The sequence below is a fragment of the Coregonus clupeaformis genome, chromosome 2 (assembly GCF_020615455.1).
Source record: "Coregonus clupeaformis isolate EN_2021a chromosome 2, ASM2061545v1, whole genome shotgun sequence".
Lineage (NCBI taxonomy): Eukaryota > Metazoa > Chordata > Actinopteri > Salmoniformes > Salmonidae > Coregonus > Coregonus clupeaformis.
In genome coordinates, this window is record NC_059193.1 from 10,677,782 (window position 1) to 10,692,067 (window position 14,286).

At 42.4% G+C, this 14,286-nt stretch overlaps 1 protein-coding gene across 1 annotated transcript; it reads left to right on the top strand.

Annotated features, from left to right (window-relative positions):
- Positions 1-5,679: 5,679 nt before the first annotated feature.
- On the top strand, positions 5,680-12,579 carry LOC121533579 (ubiquitin-conjugating enzyme E2 D2). The gene is made up of 7 exons (XM_041839650.2): positions 5,680-6,058; positions 7,527-7,590; positions 9,135-9,166; positions 9,328-9,405; positions 9,648-9,753; positions 10,026-10,119; positions 11,489-12,579. Exons 1-7 carry the CDS (start codon positions 6,035-6,037, stop codon positions 11,532-11,534), a joined length of 444 nt encoding a protein of 147 aa, XP_041695584.1. The 5' UTR covers positions 5,680-6,034; the 3' UTR covers positions 11,535-12,579.
- The last annotated feature ends 1,707 nt before the right edge of the window (positions 12,580-14,286 follow it).

Here is a 14,286-nt window from a genome sequence, read left to right on the forward strand (position 1 = left end):
GCAAACAGGCTATTGTATATAACAACATTTTATGTCTTTATTCGTAAGAAAAGGTGATGATCTAGCACAAATAGCAATAGCCTCTCAGTAGCCTAGGCTGCACAAGTGCACTACACTACCAAGAGGTCTGAACATTTCTGGCACAGGAGGTAGTGCCTGCCTGGTAGTGCACACCCTATTTTTTTATCAACTTAAAACCTGGTTTAGGGTAGTGGGGTGTAGAGACACATCAACTGAAGCACAATAAATTACCTCGTACCCCTGCACATCGACTCGGTACTGGTACTCCCTGTATATAGCCATGTTATTACCTCGTACCCCTGCACATCGACTCGGTACTGGTACTCCCTGTATATAGCCATGTTATTACCTCGTACCCCTGCACATCGACTCGGTACTGGTACTCCCTGTATATAGCCATGTTATTACCTCGTACCCCTGCACATCAACTCAGTACTGGTACTCCCTGTATATAGCCATGTTATTACCTCGTACCCCTGCACATCAACTTGGTACTGGTACTCCCTGTATATAGCCATGTTATTACCTCGTACCCCTGCACATCGACTCGGTACTGGTACTAACTGTATATAGCCATGTTATTACCTCGTACCCCTGCACATCGACTCGGTACTGGTACTAACTGTATATAGTAGCCATGTTATTACCTTGTACCCCTGCACATCGACTCGGTACTGGTACTCCCTGTATATAGCCATGTTATTACCTCGTACCCCTGCACATCGACTCGGTACTGGTACTAACTGTATATAGTAGCCATGTTATTACCTTGTACCCCTGCACATCGACTCGGTACTGGTACTCCCTGTATATAGCCATGTTATTACCTCGTACCCCTGCACATCAACTCGGTACTGGTACTAACTGTATATAGTAGCCATGTTATTTTTACTCATTATTGTTATTCGTTCTTCACTGTATTTTTATTCCTTGTGTCACTATTTATACAGTGAGGGAACAAAGTATTTGATCCCCTGCTGATTTTGTACGTTTGCCCACTGACAAAGACATGATCAGTCTATAATTTTAATGGTAGGTTTATTTGAACAGTGAGAGACAGAATAACAACAAAAAAATCCAGAAAAACGCATGTAAAAAATGTGATAAATTGATTTGCATTTTAATGAGGGAAATAAGTATTTGACCCCTCTGCAAAACATGATTTAGTACTTGGTGGCAAAACCCTTGTTGGCAATCACAGAGGTCAGACGTTTCTTGTAGTTGGCCACCAGGTTTGCACACATCTCAGAAGGGATTTTGTCCCACTCCTCTTTGCAGATCTTCTCCAAGTCATTAAGGTTTCGAGGCTGACGTTTGGCAACTCGAACCTTCAGCTCCCTCCACAGATTTTCTATGGGATTAAGGTCTGGAGACTGGCTAGGCCACTCCAGGACCTTAATGTGCTTCTTCTTGAGGCACTCCTTTGTTGCCTTGGCCGTGTGTTTTGGGTCATTGTCATGCTGGAATACCCATCCACGACCCATTTTCAATGTCCTGGCTGAGGGAAGGAGGTTCTCACCGAAGATTTGACGGTACATGGCCCCGTCCAATGTCCCTTTGATGCGGTGAAGTTGTCCTGTCCCCTTAGCAGAAAAACACCCCCAAAGCGTAATATTTCCACCTCCATGTTTGACGGTGGGGATGGTGTTCTTGGGGTCATAGGCAGCATTCCTCCTCCTCCAAACACGGCGAGTTGAGTTGATGCCAAAGACCTCTATTTTGGTCTCATCTGACCACAACACTTTCAACCAGTTCTCCTCTGAATCATTCAGATGTTCATTGGCAAACTTCAGACGGCCCTGTATACAGTGGGGGAAAAAAGTATTTAGTCAGCCACCAATTGTGCAAGTTCTCCCGCTTAAAAAGATGAGAGAGGCCTGTAATTTTCATCATAGGTACACGTCAACTATGACAGACAAAATGAGAAAAAAAATCCAGAAAATCACATTGTAGGATTTTTTATGAATTTATTTGCAAATTATGGTGGAAAATAAGTATTTGGTCAATAACAAAAGTTTCTCCATACTTTGTTATATACCCTTTGTTGGCAATGACACAGGTCAAACGTTTTCTGTAAGTCTTCACAAGGTTTTCACACACTGTTGCTGGTATTTTGGCCCATTCCTCCATGCAGATCTCCTCTAGAGCAGTGATGTTTTGGGGCTGTCGCTGGGCAACACGGACTTTCAACTCCCTCCAAAGATTTTCTATGGGGTTGAGATCTGGAGACTGGCTAGGCCACTCCAGGACCTTGAAATGCTTCTTACAAAGCCACTCCTTCGTTGCCCGGGCTGTGTGTTTGGGATCATTGTCATGCTGAAAGATCCAGCCACGTTTCATCTTCAATGCCCTTGCTGATGGAAGGAGGTTTTCACTCAAAATCTCACGATACATGGCCCCATTAATTCTTTCCTTTACACGGATCAGTCGTCCTGGTCCCTTTGCAGAAAAACAGCCCCAAAGCATGATGTTTCCACCCCCATGCTTCACAGTAGGTATGGTGTTCTTTGGATGCAACTCAGCATTCTTTGTCCCCCAAACACGACGAGTTGAGTTTTTACCAAAAAGTTCTATTTTGGTTTCATCTGACCATATGACATTCTCCCAATCCTCTTCTGGATCATCCAAATGCACTCTAGCAAACTTCAGATGGGCCTGGACATGTACTGGCTTAAGCAGGGGGACACGTCTGGCACTGCAGGATCTGAGTCCCTGGCAGCGTTGTGTGTTACTGATGGTAGGCTTTGTTACTTTGGTCCCAGCTCTCTGCAGGTCATTCACTAGGTCCCCCCGTGTGGTTCTGGGATTTTTGCTCACCGTTCTTGTGATCATTTTGACCCCACGGGGTGAGATCTTGCGTGGAGCCCCAGATCGAGGGAGATTATCAGTGGTCTTGTATGTCTTCCATTTCCTAATAATTGCTCCCACAGTTGATTTCTTCAAACCAAGCTGCTTACCTATTGCAGATTCAGTCTTCCCAGCCTGGTGCAGGTCTACAATTGTGTTTCTGGTGTCCTTTGACAGCTCTTTGGTCTTGGCCATAGTGGAGTTTGGAGTGTGACTGTTTGAGGTTGTGGACAGGTGTCTTTTATACTGATAACAAGTTCAAACAGGTGCCATTAATACAGGTAACGAGTGGAGGACAGAGGAGCCTCTTAAAGAAGAAGTTACAGGTCTGTGAGAGCCAGAAATCTTGCTTGTTTGTAGGTGACCAAATACTTATTTTCCACCATAATTTGCAAATAAATTCATAAAAAATCCTACAACGTGATTTTCTGGATTTTTTCTCCTAAATTTGTCTGTCATAGTTGACGTGTACCTATGATGAAAATTACAGGCCTCTCTCATCTTTTTAAGTGGGAGAACTTGCACAATTGGTGGCTGACTAAATACTTTTTTTCCCCACTGTATGTGCTTTCTTGAGCAGGGGGACCTTGCGGGCGCTGCAGGATTGCAGTCCTTCACGGCGTAGTGTGTTACCAATTGTTTTCTTGGTGACTATGGTCCCAGCTGCCTTGAGATCATTGACAAGATCCTCCCTCCTCATGATCATTGCAACTCCACGAGGTGAGATCTTGCATGGAGCCCCAGGCAGAGGGAGATTGACAGGTCTTTTGTGTTTCTTCCATTTGCGAATAATCGCACCAACTGTTGTCACCTTCTCACCAAGCTGCTTGGCGATGGTCTTGTAGCCCATTCCAGCCTTGTGTAGGTCTACAATCTTGTCCCTGACATCCTTGGAGAGCTCTTTGGTCTTGGCCATGGTGGAGAGTTTGGAATCTGATTGATTGATCGCTTCTGTGGACAGGTGTCTTTTATACAGGTAACAAGCTGAGATTAGGAGCACTCCCTTTAAGAGTGTGCTCCTAATCTCAGCTCGTTACCTGTATAAAAGACACCTGTCCACAGAAGCGATCAATCAATCAGATTCCAAACTCTCCACCATGGCGAAATCTTTCTGATTGAGAGGGGGTCAAATACTTATTTCCCTAATTAAAATGCAAATCAATTTATAACATTTTTGACATGTGTTTTTCTGGATTTTTTTGTTGTTATTCTGTCTCTCACTGTTCAAATAAACCTACCATTAAAATTATAGACTGATCATTTCTTTGTCAGTGGGCAAACGTACAAAATCAGCAGGGGATCAAATACTTTTTTCCCTCACTGTATATATATATATATATATATATATATATTGTTATCTTTAACTCTGCATTGTTGGAAAATGACCAATAAGTAAGCATTTCACTTTTAGTCTACACCTTTTGCTTACGAAGAATGTGACAGCTAAAATTGTATTTGATAAATGAATTAAGCGATAAGGCCCGAGGAGGTGTGGTATATGGCCATTATACCACAGCTAAGTGCTGTTCTTAAGCACGACGCAACCCAGCCGTTAGCCGTGGTATATTGGCCATATACCACAACCCCCCGAGGTGCCTTATTGCTATTATAAACTGGTTACCAACGTAATTAGAACAGTACAAATAATTTTTGGGTCATACCCCTGGTATAAGGTCTGATATGGACAATGCAAATAGTCTGGGTAGCCATGATTAGCTGTTCAGGAGTCTTATGGCTTGGGGGTGGAAGCTGTTAAGAAGCCTTTTGGACCTAGACTTGGTGCTCCGGTACCGCTTGCCGTGTGGTAGCAGAGAGAAAAGTCTATGACTAGGGAGTCTTTGACAATTTTTAGGGCCTTCCTCTGACACCGTCTGGTATAGAGGTCCTGGATGGCAGGAAGCTTGGCCCCAGTGATGTACTGGGCCGTACGCACTACCCTCTGTAGTGCCTTGCAGTCAGAGGCCGAGCAGTTGCCATACCAGGTGGTGATGCAACCAGTCAGGATGCTCTCGATGGTGCAGCTGTAGAACTGTTTGAGGATCTGAGAACCCATGCCAAATCTTTTCAGTCTCCTGAGGGGGAATAGGCTTTGTTGTGCCCTCTTCACGACTGTCTTGGTGTGTTTGGACCATGATAGTTTGTTGGTGATGTGGACACAAAGGAACTTGAAGCTCTCAACCTGTTCCACTACAGCCCATTGATGAGAATGGGGGCGTGCTCAGTCCTCTTATTTTTTTATTGTTATTATTTTTGTTTGTTTTGTAATTTTTTTATATGTATATTTTCCTGTAGTCCACAATTAGGCTGCTTTCCAAATAGGTCAAGGTCTATATTGTTCATGTGAAAAATGAATTAAAGATAAGTCAAAACAGACACAAACAGTGCATTGGTAAAGAGCTAAATGCTGAATATTTGACCTCCTATTCATCCTCTGTAAAATTGTATTTAGGGTGAAGTGGAGTGCTCACTGCTCCCATCAGCTATAATTTGACACTACATTCTCGCGATAAGAACCTCGAATAATACTTATATCCCTCCGCGCTTAAAACGCTTTACCCTGGAATATGTGTTTTATTATTTAACTGTCCCGTATAAATGTCGTGTAATAACCCATATACATAATCAGAAATCATCTAAACGATTTACTTGATTGTGGTGTGTCCAAACCCTTTTTATTGCAACTCATTTACTGTGAGATGTTTTAAACCATTTCCTAGGCTCTATCATGAGCTCGCAACAGTGCAAAATATATGCATGAAAGCCATTTTGGCTCGAATCATTCATGCGAACTATTAATATCCTGTCGCTTGTCGAGAGCCGAAATGACGTCAAATGCACCGCAATGTTGTCGGCGGGCAATCTATGGGGCTGAAACATCAGTGATGGATACGCATGTAGGCGGAAGGGTTCCTACAAACAGCGCAGAGTGAGTGGTTTGGTAGCGGCTGCAGCAGGAGGAAGGACGGTGGTTCTACCCCTAGTATCTTTCAGTTTAGCCAGAAAATTATATCGGTGGGCCCATTTTGATAACAATTGATGATTTGAGTATTAGACCAAGGTATTATTAGAGATATATTTTGAAGAATTTCCCTCCGGACAGAGACGGGAACCGCCATTTTAATCGAGTATAACACGTTTTCGGTGACGGCAGCGCTAGCACAACACAATGGCTCTGAAAAGAATTCACAAGGTAAGAAGGAAGTCAACGACAAGGCCCAATGTTTCGCAGCTACAATAAATAAACGATATATTTGAATGTTGTCTTGTAGATGTCACCTGAATGATGTCGGTATTACATGTTGTGGGTTTAAAAGCTTGTTATCCACGGAGGTACGGCTAATGCTGGGCTGACGGCGTGAACCAATGCGCCTCGTTCGGCGTTCGATCAACATTTTGGGCCTCCACCTTTTACTACCAGCATGCCAACTAACGTTAGCTAACTAACTTGGCTAGTCATTTTGTTATCTTTATCCAGAGGAGATCAGTTTATTTTACATCTTTAATATCGTATAATCCAAAACAACTGGTTTACATAATAGTCGTTAGCTAGCAAACGGCTTCTTTAGTTTGCTAGCTAGCTAACTAGTACCATGGCTAATGCAGTCGGCTACTAGTTAGCTTGCTAGTTAGTAACTAGCCAGCTAAATATATGTATTTACACATTTACACAAATTCACTAATCACTTAGCTAGCTACCTAATTAGGTGCTAGCTTGTTAGGTTACGGATGGCATATTTTGCCCTAACTATCTAAAACAGTTTTCTAGCCTTCCACTCCGTTGTAATTTGACATATTAGTGTCAAATTGGGCCCCTACGAGTAACGGTAACAAACTGTCCAGATAACAAGATGAGTTATACATTTTTTCTCATGTCAACTAACTACATAATGGAGCTAGCTAGCAAACCAGTAAGTTGGATGTTACCTAGATGTATCACGAGATGGGCCTTTTTTTGGGGGACATGTTATTGTCTTCACTCATAATAGTAATCGAGCCAGAAAGCGTGGCAGTTAGCTAACATTTGGGCATTGTTAACCAGCTAAAGCTACGGATTCATTACTTTTGGTAGTCATGTTGACAAAAGATAGCTAGCCGTGTAGGTCCCAGGCAATCCCAGTAGTAGCTTCCATGACGTTGACTTAACTCATATCATGGTTATGATCTCAGGTTGTCACTTGGGAAATATTTTTTTTGTTATGTAACTTTTAGTGAGTTCATTTTCGATTACCAAAGCTCAGTAGAATGAAACTTTGTGAGATCAGGCAGTTAAATCTAACAATGTTTTACAGTTTTTAGGTGAACTCCTGTTACCTGTTTTGTATCTGTTGTAAACTCTGATGTCACATTACTAGTGAAGACATGATTTGTAGAGACAGCGAGGTGTGTTAGGGCCAGTAACCAAAAGGTCGCTGGTTCGAATCCCTGAGCCGACTAGGCTGAAGAATCTGTTGATAAAGGCACTTAACCCTAATTGCTCCTGTAAGTTGCGCTGGAGCCTCTGCTAAATGACTGAAATGTAACGGTATTGAACAGTCCAATTTGGATTGTTCAATAGATTAATAGAATGTGATTGACATGATGAGCATTTGGCTGCCCTTTTGCAGACAAGTACATTCAACTAGTATTGCCATTGCTAACCACTTATATTCTCCTCTCAGGAGTTGAATGACTTGGCACGGGACCCACCAGCCCAGTGTTCTGCAGGACCAGTAGGAGATGACAGTAAGTAGTTCCTCATCAGGCAACCCAACAATACATGTCAGTTATTGCTTTTGTTCTGACATCCTGTTCAACATTTTAGGCTTCCTCAGCTTTCCACATGATTTGTAACAAACAAGTAGGCTAGATGCAGATAATCCATAATTTTTCTGAAATGTGTTGAGTCTGGTTTATCAGGAAAATCTCTCAACCAACCAGAACCACAGAGTATCTGGACTGCTTATCTCAAAATGATTACCTTGGTGCCACATTACGTTTGTTCTAGAATCTACAGGCTCAGTGAAATGCCTTCCCTTTAAATCAGTTTCACTTTTGGTATTGGGTCAGGTACCAGGAAGTCTGTGCTAACTTACCAATGGTTCTATGGTTCCAGTAAGGCAGGTGACGTAAGACGTCCGTCATACAGGAGCAGCATGTCGCTCTGTAACTGCCGTACCATACCTGACCTAACCTGGACACCATTGATACTAGATTATGTTATTAATTGATTGGTCGGATTGCAAATGTTCCCCTGTATCTTACAAATTACCCCCCAAAAACATTTTTTTTACAGTGAGATTTATTTAGCTTATTGTGTGGAATGAACACCCAGTTTGTGAACATGACCACTGCAACCCCTTCTATCAAGCATACACGAGAGCATCACTGAACATACTTCTGATGTTCTGAAGTCCCTCTTGTAGGCAAATGTCTAAGATTACATAGTGATTCAAAGCCATTAACAAACTGAGTGATTCACCTAGACTAGTGTCAAATGCCATCTGATATCTGTCAAATTGCTGCTAAATGTCTTCTCATGGAATACAGTGATGAAACAAATTGGCTTATCGTACCAGTCTTGTCTCTAGAAAACTAAGTGATTCCCCTGTTTTGTCTGCCTGCTTGAGAATCACTAGCTCTCAACCACTCTCCGGCAACCATCTGATCTGGTATATACTGCCCTGTGCTCTCTGTGATGTGCACAGCTAGACTAGTTGTTGTTTTGAAAGGAAAATGTGACGAATTTGAGCTTTGTCACCCTTGTCCACAAATTGTTTTGGGCTTATAACATCCCAGATAGGCTAGAGTAGCAACCTGGGTCTTCCCAAGAAAATGGTTGTCTAATGGTCCTAAAAACTCTGTTCTCTTATTCCTTATAGATTTGATCAAATGTCTGCATTATGCCTCAGGGTGGTATTGGTGCCTTTGTTTAAAATGTTCTGAAGTTCTAGTTAGTTCTCTTTTAGTTGAGAGCTTTGCATTCAGTCTTATCTTTAGATGGCATTCGGCCACTCCCCTGAGTTTTTAGGATGGATTACGTCAGCAATATAACATTTGCTTGAATTCAAATATCAATTTGCTTAACTACTGCACTGACATCATGATATTACATCAATCCATTTTTATACTGCTGGAATGGTATTCTAAATCTTATAGAATGAATATCCAGCCCCATCCTGGACTTTGCCTCAGCCTGACTTCATAGCATTCATACTCACACTCTCGCTACATCTGACTGACTACATCTGACTGACTACACCTGACGGTTTCACTTCTCTGTTTTTCAGTGTTTCACTGGCAAGCCACGATAATGGGACCTGTAAGTACTGTGACGACAATCCCTCTACCATAAATATTAGCTTATATTATTTTCTATAGGACAGTGTTTCTCACTGTGATTAAATGATACTTAAGACCGGTGAAGCTCTGCTAAGGTTGACTTGATACCAATAGTGCTGAATCTTCTACTCTCTCTAACAGAACGACAGTCCTTATCAGGGTGGGGTATTCTTCCTGACCATTCACTTTCCCACAGACTACCCCTTCAAACCGCCAAAGGTGAGCCAGAAATGTGTGTGTGACACTGAAGTGACATCCACTTATCATAGTTACTCATACACACCTGCACACACATGCATTTGTTTCTGCATGTTTTCTCTGTGATGGCCGTGACATGTTTTCTCTGTGATGGCCGTGACATGTTTTCTCTGTGATGCTCCTTTTCTGTACCTGTCATCTATTTTAGTTATTTCTTCCTCAATTCAACCACGTCTGTTCTGTTTGTTTCTCTGTGTGTGCAGGTTGCGTTTACCACAAGAATCTACCACCCAAATATCAACAGCAACGGCAGCATCTGTCTCGACATCCTGCGATCACAGTGGTCTCCCGCCCTCACCATCTCCAAAGGTACATAGTAGAATACACCGTACAATAGAGTAGAGGGAAGATGTGAATAAAACCGTTTGTTTTTATGTCACTGTAAGACCTTAAAATATGAATATGTCTTCTTTGCTGTTTGTTTTGTAACCTGTCTGTTGGGGTACCTGAGTGACTGACTGAACTTCCTCCTGTTTTTCTGTTGTTTTGTCACAGTAACTGCCTAACTCATTTATGTTCAGCTCTCCTTACCTTAGTCCTTAGCCGAACCATAAACATTGAACCTTGATGTCTTCCCTTAGTTCTCCTGTCAATCTGCTCTCTGCTGTGCGACCCAAACCCGGACGACCCCTTAGTACCGGAGATCGCCCGCATCTACAAGACGGACAGGGAAAAGTGAGTAACTAACTAAAGCTCTTGCTTCAGAGGATGGTGTACTATAGGAGGGCATAAAACCTCTTGAGTTCATGTGGTTAAACATAGGATTATTTTGTTAGATCCTTTGGATAATCCTCTGGGTATATGTCTGTATGCTACAACTGTTGAATGTGTTTGCGTATCCACATATATACTGAACAGAAATATAAACGCAACAATTTTGAAGATTTTACTGAGTTACAGTTCATGTAAGGAAATAAGTCAATCAAAATAAATTCATTAGGCCCTAATCTATGGATTTCACACGAATGGGTATACAGTTAGCATCTGTTGGTCACAGATACCTTAAAAAAAAAAAAAAGTAGGGGCGTGGATCAGAACCAGTCGGTGTCTGGTGTGACCACCATTTGCCTCATGCAGCGAGACACATCTCCTTCATATAGAGTTGATTGTGGAATGTTGTCCCACTCCTCTTCAATGGCTGTGCGAAGTTGCTGGATATTGGCGGGAACTGGAACAGGCTGTCGTACACGTCGATCCAGAGCATCCCAAACATGCTCAATGGGTGACATGTCTGGTGTGTGTATGCAGGCCATGGAAGAACTGGGAAATGTTCAGCTTCCAGGAATTATTTACAGATCCTTGCGACATGGGGTTGTGCATTATCATGCTGAAACATGAGGTGATGGCAGCGGATGAATGGCACGACAATGGGCCTCAGGATCTCGTCACGGTATCTCTGTGCATTCGAATTGCCATCGATAAAATGCAATTGTTTTCGTTGTCCGTAGCTTATGCCTGCCCATACCATAACCCTACCGCCACCATAGGGCACTCTATTAACGTCGCCATACACATGGTCTGCGGTTGTGAGGTCGGTTGAATGTCCTGCCAGATTCTATAAAACGATGTTGAAGGTGACTTATGGTAGAGAAATGAACATTCCATTCTCTGGCAACAGCTCTGGTGGACATTCCTGCAGTCAGCATGCCAATTGCACGCTCCCTCAAAACTTGAGACATCTGTAGAATTGTGTTGTGACACAACTGCACATTTTAGTGGCCTTTTATTGTCCCCAGCACAAGGTGCACCTGTAATGATCATGCTGTTTAATCAGCTTCTTGATATGCCACACGTGTCAGCTGGATGGATTATCTTGGCAAAGGAGATATGCTCACTAACAAGGACGTAAACTAATTTGTGCACAATTTGAGAGAATAAAGTTTTTTTTGCGTATGGAACATTTCTGGGATCTTTTATTTCAGCTCATGAAACATGGGACCAACACTTTACATGTTGCGTTTTATATTTTTGTTCAAGGTATTAATCTGGACACTTACTGTATTCATGAACAAGAAACTAACTCTCTTTTTCTCTTTGCTTCCAGGTACAACAGAATAGCTCGGGAATGGACACAAAAGTATGCAATGTAGTGTTGGAGTAGAATCATGGCAAAACCACCTCTACAGCCAAGGTTAGGGGAGCTTTGAAAGTAAAGAGAGAAAAGTTACAACGGATCTTGTTGGTTTCCATTGGAGTGCTTTCTTTGAGCCATGCCTCCCCTTAACCAGAGCACCTGTAAACTCCCTCTTTCCTGTCCTTACCCCTTTACGACCAATCCTCCGCCTCTCCACCCCACTTAACCTGGCAGCCATGGTGTACATATTCTCAAACTCCTCTCACCCCCACCCCGCACTCCCCTCCTTATTCCTGATCATATTTCTGATGCAGGCTGGGCTACTCCTCTAAACCCCTGATGTTCCCCATAGGGCCCTGCCTGCGCCCTCACTCCAAATGTTCTTGACTCTAAAAGCATTCCTTATCTGTATGACTAGGGGACTGTTCTATATATTTTTTTGGGAGGGAAGGGTCTGAAATTGAAGGATTTTTACACTCTGTACCTTGTTTTGTCTCCTGATATCCCAGCTATATAGACGTGATTTCAGGAACGCTTTTCACATGTTGAGTCGAGGGCACTCGTGTATTTTGTATAATTGCAAAGGAGTTATTTTAAAATCATAACAGGCTATAAAATGGAAAACTGTATGGCCTTCTGGTCTGTTTCTCTTGAATTATATGAAAGGACTTGAATTGATCCACTCTCCCCCACTATTGCCATAAACCAAGATTGTTTCCTTGCACAGACATACCCCCCCCTTTCGCCAAGACCACCACCTTCGTTACATTCAGAACCTGGAGGTTTTTGGACCAGTTATTTAAAGAAAGTTTTCTTAGTTTAACCTGTGTTTTATTATTTCCCTATAACTCTTAGGTTGCGTTTTTGCTATTGTTGAAATTGGAGGCTAACATCTTCAGGCTGTGGGGCTGGCTTGGGCTCTGGGTGTGAGGACAAAATGCTCCTCACACAAACAAACTCTGTATATTGAATTACCTGAGAGGCTCTTTGAGCTTTGTGTGTTGATTAAACTGTGTAATAAAAACCATGACTCAAGCGTCCACTTGAGTTTCAAACATCAATGGCTGGAGAGATGGATGGATGGAGGACAAAGTGCTGTTCAGCTACTGGTTTTGACCCTGTCATTCAGTTGTTTTCCCCAGCTAAGTTAAAAGGGCATATTTAGGGCTACCAACTCTGTGGCACTAATATGTAAATCATCTAAAACCTTGGCTCTGGGGAATAGCACTTAAATGCCATAAAATGTTACTTTACCACTGGCCTTTACAAGTATCTGCCTGTCAATGCATTGAATCACATCTTAAATAATAGATTGCACATAGAATGAAGAGGTGATAAATAAGTTAAATCATTTTTATGATTACCCAATTTTTCATATGAAATTATACTTATGTAGTAGCGTATGGTTTTTCTCCCAAAATATCTAACTTATGGCTGATTGACAACCTACAGTTACTTTGTAACCATTATGATGATTGGATTGATTGGTCATCGCACCAGTGACGTCGCTCAGTCTGGGCTGGTCCAGTCTGTCAGAAAATACAGGGTTCAGATGTATTCTGACTGACCTTGGTGCGCGAGACCAAAACATCTTACCGGCCAACGGACAGGATGCAAACCCCAGGTTTACCGTTACCTCAACTTCCATCGTTGCAAATGTCAATCCCAGTAGTATTTAAAAAATCATGAATTCCAGATGTCTAAAGGTAAAGCAATTTATTTTCTAAATCTCCAAGTTAATGTCTGGATAAGTGAATGTTATGAATACCCATGTGAATAGTCGGTCTATAAATAATTAAGTTGATCAATTCAAAACACTCGCCAAATTTAGCCACTCCTCCATGCACTGTAAGCACAAGTGGAGTTATGTAGCCTGGATATAAGGAAATTGTAATTGTAGTAAACAATCATTAGCCAACTGCACCCAATGACACTTTAAAGCACCTGTTGAGACAAGCCATAAATAAACTCTACGTCAGGACAGTGGACACTTACCAATCAATTTAACCAGGTTGTATCCTCGAGTAGGACAACCTTCCCACCAGTCAGCCCAGTGCACCTTGCTACTCTGTCAGGTCGGGTGGCTTGTGTGTGGCCATTGTGTTCAAAAGTATTTGTTCTGCAAATCCTTGACAAGCCCGATTGTTTTCATATCTTTAAGAGTGCTCCATGTGATTGCACTTGGCCTTTGATCCCGTTACAGATAGTCACTGATTTCATATAGTCCATGGTGTGGCCGGCTATTATTTAGGTACTTCTCGTCAATTAATTTGACTCTATGCTATCTGCCATTATGTTGACCATACTACAGCTGTAGATTCCAGCCAGTAAAGCGCTTTTCTCTGTGTTCTCCAGAGCTCATGTTGGCCCAGCGGTGGCCCGATCTCAGATTTCAGAGCAGGTTATGTGGGGCCACGGGCTAGGTAGTGGAGAGCGACTGATGTGGCAGTCTGTCAGGCTGGAGAGCGACTGATGTGGCAGTCTGTCAGGCTGGAGAGCGTGTGATGTTTAAAAACAATGTCTAGGATTTATATTCTAATCGCCATGGTAATGTACCATAGTAGGCTAATGTAGACCTGCCTATCTGTTCACATCTTAAAATAAGAGGTGTTTAGTCTAGCCACATTCCTTGTGTTGCGATACAGTAATAGCCTATGTGCACATATATTCATGGATTAAGAACAACACAGAGAAGCGTTTTAGACAGGATCTGTCCTATAGGTCAGAAAGCGGACCTTGGCTAATAGTGTTGTTTCTAGGTTACAGAG

Excerpts from the sequence above, each read along its gene's own strand:
- LOC121533579 (XM_041839650.2), top strand. The coding sequence starts at position 6,035 with ATGGCTCTGAAAAGAATTCACAAG. Across the intron at positions 6,059-7,526 it reads CTCTGAAAAGAATTCACAAG|GAGTTGAATGACTTGGCACG; the intron begins GTAAGAAGGAAG and ends TTCTCCTCTCAG. Across the intron at positions 9,167-9,327 it reads AAGCCACGATAATGGGACCT|AACGACAGTCCTTATCAGGG; the intron begins GTAAGTACTGTG and ends TCTCTCTAACAG.